At 41.7% G+C, this 9,432-nt stretch overlaps 2 protein-coding genes across 2 annotated transcripts; both read right to left on the bottom strand.

Moving 5' to 3' along the window:
- Positions 1-5,576: 5,576 nt before the first annotated feature.
- LOC138872526 (uncharacterized) lies at positions 5,577-6,676 on the bottom strand. The gene is made up of 2 exons (XM_070150694.1): positions 6,302-6,676; positions 5,577-6,215 (listed from the first exon to the last, which is right to left on the bottom strand). The coding sequence occupies exons 1-2, from the start codon at positions 6,674-6,676 to the stop codon at positions 5,577-5,579; spliced, it is 1,014 nt and encodes a 337-aa protein (XP_070006795.1).
- Positions 6,677-6,822: 146 nt separating this feature from the next.
- Positions 6,823-8,617, bottom strand: LOC138872523 (uncharacterized). Its single transcript, XM_070150691.1, has 2 exons — positions 7,468-8,617; positions 6,823-7,133 (listed from the first exon to the last, which is right to left on the bottom strand). Exons 1-2 carry the CDS (start codon positions 8,615-8,617, stop codon positions 6,823-6,825), a joined length of 1,461 nt encoding a protein of 486 aa, XP_070006792.1.
- Between the last annotated feature and the right edge of the window lie 815 nt (positions 8,618-9,432).

The following is a 9,432-nucleotide window of genomic DNA, read 5'->3' as shown; positions in this document are numbered from 1 at the left end:
ATAGCAGGGGATGACCAGACAATCAAGAAACTACATATAAGGTATGAGCTACCACGCTACTATGAAAGACTATACAACAAAAACTAGCCGACAAGGCATACCAAACTATACATGAGCCGACACCTGTCTATGAGCCTCTAAAAGAACATAAGTGCTGCAACATAGCCGGAACAGGGCCCCGACATACCCATAATGTCTATAACAAAAATTGCATACCAAGACCAAGGCAAGTCCGGAGAAGGGATCTCGCCAATCACCGCTGAACTGGACAGTCTACTGTGGTGGGGGAGCTGCACCTGCCTGTCTATCAGGACCTGCAGCATGACATGCAGCGTCCACAAATAAAAGGACGTCAGTACGAATAAAGTACTGAGTATGTAAGGCAAGGAACCATAAATACGATCAGTAATGTAAGCAAGGATAGAGAATATACAACTTGTAACATCTTAGTACCTCTGAGGGCTACTTACATGAAATGCATGATACATATGTATAAATACATAAACCTTTAAAGCATTCGCCTTTGTGGGCATCATCATCATCATATCGTACCCGGCCATAATAGGCTCGGTAAAAAAATGTACCCGACCATCATAAGGCTCGGTAGAATCGTACCCGGCCACGTGGAGCTCGGTAAAACCCAACTGATCAGTGGTTGCACAATAGGTGTCGTACCCAGCCAACTATAGTGTGGCTCGGTAGAGTAAAATAGATACATATATATAATGCATGCTCGACTCATGGAATCACATTCTAAACCTTTCGGAGTGACGTAAGGTCGGTATCCTTTGTACACGTTATTAGGACTAACTCTTCACTATGAACCTTATAAGAATCAGGAAGTACCAACAACATTGATAACATAAGAATAAGAGAAGCAACATTAACATCAATCATTCCATAAGAGGGAAAACAATGTAAGTACTGCTAGCTTCTAAGAGTAGAGTATCTTGGAAGCTCGTTCATTACATTATGTACAATCGGAGTCGTGCAAAAGAAGGAAAGGGATAGCCTCACATACCTTGTATATACTGCCCCAATCTCAAGCTATGCAATTGTCAAAACTCCTTAGTCTACAATAAGAGAAACGATACTATCGTTATCATTTAAGCGTCATAACTATTATGTATCGACCACAACCTATTTTACGATGAAACGGACAGCACCTCCCCTATATATATGACCTCACACCATTCAAAACAGTCACCAAACAGCCCAAACAACATCAATAATAAACATATTGAGCCTCCCAAAATAGTCCACACACAGCCTAATCACTCCATACATACGACGACCACCGTAGTCGTGTCAAACAACCTGGAAATGTTACGAATAACTATCAGCCCATAACCCTACATATATATGGTGTTTCTACACACCCTTCCTCCTCCAAAACTCCACAAGATAGTAGTAAAATACGCAGCCCAACAACAACGCAAAACAGTCCACAAAACAATAACATTACTACCAAGCCTTTCGATATATATCTCACAAGTTCTAGCTTCAATGGCTTAGCCGCAACTTGGATAATCTTAAATACATATAGAGTAAGAGGTTCCTTACCTTTATACAGAAAGAACAACTCCAATTTGACCTTAAATTTCCATGAAATATCCCTCCAATGCTGCCACAACAACAAAAAAGCGAAACTAGCGATCAATTAGTGTTTTTCGGCACTAGAATCACTTTAGAAGGCTTGAAATCACCTAGGATTGATATTAAGAACATGAGGGAGTATTTACAGAACATAAACCCTTTAAAACAACCTCCCACACGAGCTGGAACGACACAAAAATGAGCAACAACAAGAAGAACAAGAGACTTACTAGCGCCACGGAATTCCCGACACTTGATTTGTGTTGTTTGCCCTTTTTTTGGGTCTTGAATCTTGAGAGAACCTTGAGAGGATGTTCCTAGGGTTATAAGGTCTGAAAATAGTGAGAAGAAATGACTTAAAACGGGTTGGAGGCATCCTATATAGGTCCAAATATCTTAAACCGCCTCATAGATCTTTAATTTGGTTGGTAGATCACCCCGTAATTCCTTGTAAATTATGAGAAAAGATTAGAAACATTTGACCTAATGTTTAAGTAAAATTATGAACCTAAGTTGCGACAACTTTTGTCGACTTTTGTTTCATAACTCGTTTGACTTCAAGACTTATGATACGGATATTATATGATTAAAATACCTTAATAAATGACCTCTTGAGTGTATTAAGCACCGCTAGATTACCTGAAAATACAAGTTACAACATCCTTGATTCGTTTAACTTCTAATACTGGTTAATCACCCTTATACACTCTTGTATCACTTAACACCAATAGGATTGACTTCATATCATCTCAAAGATAATTCCTTCTTGGATTTATATTAACTAATATATGGCATGAACTAACACATGTGGATATGGGTTGTAACAGCATGGGTCAATGCGGCTACACATAAAGGTTGGCCACCATTTTGCTTCAAAGTTTAGGGTGGCCCGAAGAATTGGAACTCTAGCTTTGAGCCACGGAGGTGTTGACCCTAGAATTGCCAGAATCTTAGCCAACCATGAACGAGTTGCATCACCCATGGCTAGATTTTCCAAATACTGCACCGCCTGAAATTCTTCAAACCCCATATATTTGTTCAGTGCACAGGAGTCAAAGCGGATCTTCAGATTCCGCACTTTGGTCACCTTAGTACCCTTTTTAATGTGAGCAACATTCGCGTAGAATTCCTTGACCAGGTACTCATTCGCGTAGAATTCAGAGACTATGAATTTTGACACTTAGTCAAATTTTTCATGCACAATCCCTGCAATGCACACCCATTCATGCATACACTTCAAAATTAGTTAGCACAAAACCAAACCTATCTAAAAAGAAGGAAAACAAAAGAAAGAAAAAGACATGGGTTTCCTCCCAAGAAGCGCCTTATTTAATGTTGCGGCACGACGCAAGTTACCAATCATGAGAAATGGAGAACCGCCATAGTGTGTCCATCATCAACCTTGCCAAGATAATGTTTAACCTGGTGCCCATTGACTCTAAAAACCTTATCATTCTTATTTTTCAAATATAGAGCATCAAAGGGGGTTACATTCACTACTTCAAAGGGCCCACTCCATTTTGATTTCAACTTGCCCGGAAACATCCTCAACCGGGAATTGAACAATAGAACCAAATCACCTTCTTTAAACTCCTTGTTGTGGATATACTTGTCATGGAGGTACTTCATTTTCTTCTTGTAAAGGGACGAACTTGTGTAGGCATGATACCTGAATTCAGCAAGCTCATTCAAATGTACCACTCTTAGGTTAGCAGTGACATCCCTTTCAAGGTTCAACTTCTTCAAAGCCCACATGGCCTCATGCTCAAGTTCTACCGAAAGATGACATGCCTTCCCAAACACCAATCGATATGGAGACATCCTAATTGGTGTCTTGTAGGCCGTCCTATAAGACCAAAGAGCATCATCACATTTTCTTGACCAGACAATCCGGTTGGCATTCACAGTCTTCGACAAAATGCTCTTGATCTCCCAGTTGGAGACTTCAACCTATCCTCTTTCTTGAGGGTGGTAGGCGGTGGATACTTTATGAGTGACACCATACTTGGTGAGTAAGGTATCAAAAGCCCAGTTGCAAAAATGTGAACCCCCATCACTAATAATGGCCCTTGGAGTACCAAACCTTGTAAAGATGCTTTTCTTCAAGAATGTCACCACTCCCCGCTTCATTGTTGGGCAAAGCAACAGTCTCGACCCACTTGGAAACATAATCAATCGCGACTAGAATGTAGGTGTTCTCACAAGAACTAACAAATGGACTCATGAAATAAATACCCCACACGTCAAAGATGTCTATCTCCAAAATGGTGGTGAGAGGCATTTCATTCTTCTTTGAGATCCCACCGGCCCTTTGGCATTCATCACAACGGTTGACAAGCTCACTAGCGTCCTTGTAGAGGGTAGGCCAATAGAATCCACAAGTAAAAACCTTTGTAGTCGTTCGAGCTCCACCATGATGACCACCATACGGTGAAGAGAGGCAAGCTTCAAGAATTACCATTTGTTCTTCTTCCGGCACACATCGCCAGATCATACCATCTGTACATATTCGAAAAAGATACGGCTCATCCCAATAGCAATCCAAACAATCTCGTTGGAGCTTCTTCCTTTGGTTTGAAGAGAACTCATTCGATAAGCTCACAAGATAATTGGCTAAATCAGAAAACCATGGCATCCTGATCATTGAAACGGATAGGAGTTGCTCGTCGAGAAATGAATCATTAATCTCAAGGCTGTCATGTGGCCTCCCTTCCTCTTCCAAACGGGACAAGTGGTCCGCCACTTGATTCTCACTACCCTTGCGGTCTTGAATCTCTAGATCAAACTCTTGCAAAAGAAGCACCCACCGTATCAACTTTGCCTTAGATCTTTCTTGCTCATCAAATACTGAAGCACCATATGGTCGGTGTGAACAATCACCTTAGTACCCATCAAATACCGCCGGAACTTCTCCATGGCAAACACAATAGCAAGTAACTCCTTTTCGGTCACTGTGTAGTTGACTTGGGCATCATTCATGGTCTTGCTAGCATAGTAGACCGGATGGGAGATTTTGTTGATTCTTTGCCCCAACACCGCTCCAACCACAACAACACTAGCATCACGCATGAGCTCAAAAGGCAAGCTCCAATCAAGCGCGGTGATAATAGGAGTAGTAGTCAAGTTGAACTTAATCAACTCGAATGCCTTCAAACAATCTTCATTGAAATGGAACTTGGCATCCTTCTCCAAAAGTTTACACAAAGGGTTTACCACCTTGGAAAAGACTTTGATTAATCGGCGATACAAACCCGCATGACCCAAGAAGCTCCTCACTCCCTTCACGGATATGGGGGTGGGGGGATTTTGGAGATCACCTCAATTTTAGCTTGGTTAACCTTAATACCATATTTTAAAATTTTGTGGCCGAGGACAATGCCTTCCTCAATCATGAAGTGACATTTTCCCCAGTTCAACACCAAATTGGTCTCCTCACATCTAGCTAATACCCTATCCAAATTGTTCAAACACTCGTCAAACGAGTTCCCAACAACAAAAAAATCATCCATAAAGACCTTAAGAATGTCTTCCACCATATCGGTGAAAATAGCCATCATACACCGTTGAAAAGTCGTCGGTGCATTACACAACCCAAAAGGCATTCTTGAAAATGAGAAAGTACCATAAGGACATGTGAAAGTGGTCTTCTCTTTGTCTTTGGGAGCAATAAGAATTTGGTTATAGTCGTAGTATCCATCAAGGAAGCAATAAAAAGCACGTCCGGCCAACCTATCAAGCATTTGGTCTAGAAATGGAAGCGGGAAATGATCTTTCCGAGTAACTTTATTGAGCTTCCTATAGTCCATGAACACTCTCTACCCGGTGATGGTTCTTGTTGGGATCAATTCATTCTTGTCATTTTTCACCACAGTCATGCCCCCTTTCTTTAGGACACATTGCACCGGAGAGGTCCACGAGCTATCAGAAATGGGGTACACAACCTTAGTGTCTAACCACTTGATTATCTCCTTCTTCACCACCTATTGCATTGCTTCATTCAATCTTCTTTGATGTTCAATAGAGGGTTTGGAACCCTTCTCCAAAATAATCTTTTGCATGCAAAAGTCGGGGCTTATGCCCCGGATATCCGCCAAAGTCCAACCGATTGCTCTTTTACTCCTTTGTAGCACATCCAAAGTGGACTCTACCTGCACGTTAGTTAAGCACGAAGAAAGGATAACTGGTAAAGTAGAGAAAGGTCCAAGGAACTCATACCTGAGGTGCGAGGGCAATGGCTTTAGCTCCAAGGTAGGAGGCTCCTCAATTGAGGGCTTTATTGGAGGAGTCTTCTGGTTTTCAAGATCCAAAGATAGTTTTCGGGGCTCATAAGTGTATGACCCCATGCCTTGCAATGCATTTACACACTCCACATAGCCATCACTCTCCTCATCATCATCTAGGTTGAGCAAAACAGCTTCCAGTTTGTCCTCAACATTCATTGTTGCACTAGCATCATCAACTATCATGTCGGTCACCAAATCCACAAATGAACAAACTTCATTACTATTCGGTTGACTCATTGATTTGCACACATGAAAGACCACCTTTTCGTCACCCACCAGGAAAGTGAGCTCACTGGTTTCCACATCAACAAGAGCCTTCCCCGTAGCAAGAAAGGTCTACCCAAAATGATAGGCACCTCATAGTCCACTTCACAATCAAGGATAACGAAGTCCGCTGGGAGGATGAACTTGTCAACTCTAACCAGTACATTATCAATGATGCCCAAAGGCCTCCTTATTATCCGATCCGCCATTTGCAACCTCATGGATGTGGGTCTTGGTTGCCCATTTTCCAAAGTTTTGAACACAGAGTAGGGCATCAAGTTGATACTTTGCCTAAGATCACATAATGCTTTGGCAAAATCGGTGCTCCCAATAGTGCAAGGGATGGTGAAAGCGCCCGGATCTTCTAACTTAGGAGCCATTGAGTGCACAATAGCACTCACTTGATGAGTCATCTTGATGGTTTCACAATTCATTGATCTTTTCTTGGTTACCAAATCTTTCATGAATTTTGCATATCCCGGCATTTGCTCCAATGCCTCAACCAATGGCACATTTATGGACAAACTCTTCATCATATCAATAAACTTTTTAAATTGGTTCTCACTGTTTTGCTTTGCAAGACTTTAGGGTATGGAGGAGGAGGCCTTGGCATTGGTGCCTTAGCCTTTGGCACCACTGGTTCCGGCATGTCAATCACGTGTTCCCTAGACAGGTTCACCTATTCTTGCGTTTCCTCCACACGTTCATCTATATCAATTCTCACTTTTTCATTAGCTTGAACCACATTGCTTAGGATTTCATCCTCTTGAACCACAACATATTCATCAACAATCCTTTTTTTATTTGAGGTGGTTGCATCTCCACCTTTTCCACTTCTAGTAGTCACAGCCATAGCACGTCCTGTATTATTATCACCCTTCGGGTTCACCACTGTATCACTAGGTAGTGCCCCCTTAGGATGAGTGTTCAAAGCATGTGAGATTTGGCCTAACTGAACCTCCAAATTCCGAATAGAAGTGTTGTGTGAGGCTATTTGAGCATCGGAGTCAGCATTCTTCTACATCATCTGTTTAAACATGTTTTCAATGCTACCCATATCATTGGAAGACGAGCCCGGGCCTTGACAAGGATAGGGAGGTAGATTGCTTGGTTGTTGGAACATCGGAGGCCTTTGAAAACCCGGCCCCCGGTTGTTGTTGTTGTTCCACCCTCCTTGATTATTGCCTCCATAGTTGCCTTGATTTTTGTTGCCCCAGTTGCCTTGATTACCCCAATTGTCCTGATTTCCTTGATTGTTCCAATTGCTTTGATTATAATTACCACCATTCCAATTGCCTTGGTGGTTTTATGTTGTTCTAATTACCTTGGTTCCCTTGTGACCTCCATTGTTGTTGATTTTTCCCTAGCGCATTGTTTCTTTGACCTTGATAATTGTTGACATATTGAACTTCTTCATCTTGCTCATTGAATGAATCACCTTGATCATAACCACTATCATCTTGCATAAATTGTTCCTGACAGTTTTGCATTTGTTGACATTGTTGCCATCTTTTGTTTACCATCATATTAACACCTTCCACTGCATGCATTTGTTTCGGCTCTTGAACTTGTTGAAGCTGAGCCTTGGCCAATTGGTTCATAGTAGTTGTCAACTCGGCTATAGCTTGTTCGTGGTCATGTAGCTCCTTGTGTAGGTGAATAACATTAGGGTCACCTTGTGGTACATTGGCTCTACTTTGCCACGCTGAAGGGGTATCTGCCATCTCATCAAGAATTTTACAAGCTACGGCATATGGCGTGTTCATGAAGTTACCCTCGGCGAGTTGGTTAACCACATATTGATTAGTTGTGTTGATCCCCCTGTAGAAGGTATGTTGGATCATGGCCTCGGTCATATCATTGTTTGAACACTCTTTAACCATGGTACAATATCTTTCCCAAATCTCATGCAATGGCTCAATGGGTTCTTGCTTGAAGGCAAGAATCTCATCCCGAAGCGTTGCCATATGTCTCGTAGAGAAGAATTTGGAAATGAACTTTTCTGCCAACTTATCCCAAATGGTGGTGGAATGGTTGAGCAACCTTTGTAACCAGTCCAAGACTTTTCCCCGTAGAGAAAAGGGAAATAGCCTCAACCTCAGCGCGTCCTCAGAAACATTTGTTTGCTTTCTCCCCCAATAAGTATCGACTAACCCCTTGAGATTCTTGTAGACATTTTGATTCGGAGACCCAGTGAATAAACCCCATTGTTTAATTAGTGTAACCATCACGTTGGTGATTTGGAAGTTGCCCTCCCTAATGCGGGGAGGGACTATAGCACTTGCATAACCCTCGTCTGGCAATTGTCGGTGGGTTGCCGCTCTTGGTGGAGGTGGGGGAGGGATGGGCACATTATCGTGAGGCGGGTGACCTCGTCTATTAGCTTGAGGTTCAATAGGAACCTCATCCATGGCATTATCATCCACGTCCTCCCCCAAGTGCACATTTCCGATGGGTTCATTGTTGAGAGCCATATTTGTACCTAGAATCAATTCAAACACATAACTCGAAAGGAAAGAAAGACAAATCACACAAAAATCTAGATATATAGCTAAATTGGTTTAACTCCCCGGCAACGGCGCCAAAAATTGATCTCGCCCAAACTCACACCACAAATAGGTAGTGAGGCGATCAAAGCAATAATAAACCCAACACGAGTCGAGATTGAATCCACAGAGAGTTAGAATTTGGATTAGGTATATAACTAAAGCTAATTTATGTTGTGCCTTAGATTGGACTTCCACATATTCATTGGTTGTTTTCTATTTCTACTTTTAGCTAATGATTGCAGATAATAACTAGGAGACAGTGTTTTTGGTTTTGAGTGTTTTTCAAATGATAAAGGAATCTAGGGTCGTGACCTTCACCTAGGTGGCTACCTAATGGGTTGTAAAATATAGGGCAAGTTTGATTTATCGGGGTCGTGGTATAGCAAACACATGCAATTGCTTACTCTATACCTCTCGGTAGTTTGAGTGATTTTTCCCGATTTGGCTTTCTCAAGTCCAAATGGGTATTTGCACAAATCAAGTGATATATGCTCAAGTCGGGTCTTACTATCTCTATATTTGACCCTTTAATTGGGGCTATCAATTTCTTGAATTCAACCCAATTCCTTGCTAGCCAAGTTTTCCTAAACCTAGACTCTCTTTCTCAAGCAAAGACTAGGTCAAAAAGGCATGAATCAATGTTTGCAACCATTAATTCTAGAATTTAAGCATAAACAAGGCTAGATATCACTAACTCAATTACAAACAAGCCTTAAAATTAAATACCCATTAAATATCCA

The sequence above is a fragment of the Nicotiana sylvestris genome, chromosome 1, assembly GCF_000393655.2.
Source record: "Nicotiana sylvestris chromosome 1, ASM39365v2, whole genome shotgun sequence".
Classification (NCBI taxonomy): Eukaryota; Viridiplantae; Streptophyta; class Magnoliopsida; order Solanales; family Solanaceae; genus Nicotiana; species Nicotiana sylvestris.
This window is presented reverse-complemented; position numbering and strand designations above follow the sequence as displayed.

Excerpts from the sequence above, each read along its gene's own strand:
- LOC138872526 (XM_070150694.1), bottom strand. The coding sequence starts at position 6,676 with ATGAAGAGTTTGTCCATAAATGTGCCATTGGTTGAGGCATTGGAGCAA. Across the intron at positions 6,216-6,301 it reads GCATCATTGATAATGTACTG|ACCTTTCTTGCTACGGGGAA; the intron begins GTTAGAGTTGAC and ends CATTTTGGGTAG.
- LOC138872523 (XM_070150691.1), bottom strand. The coding sequence starts at position 8,617 with ATGGCTCTCAACAATGAACCCATCGGAAATGTGCACTTGGGGGAGGAC. Across the intron at positions 7,134-7,467 it reads GAGGTCACAAGGGAACCAAG|CCTCACACAACACTTCTATT; the intron begins GTAATTAGAACA and ends ATGCTCAAATAG.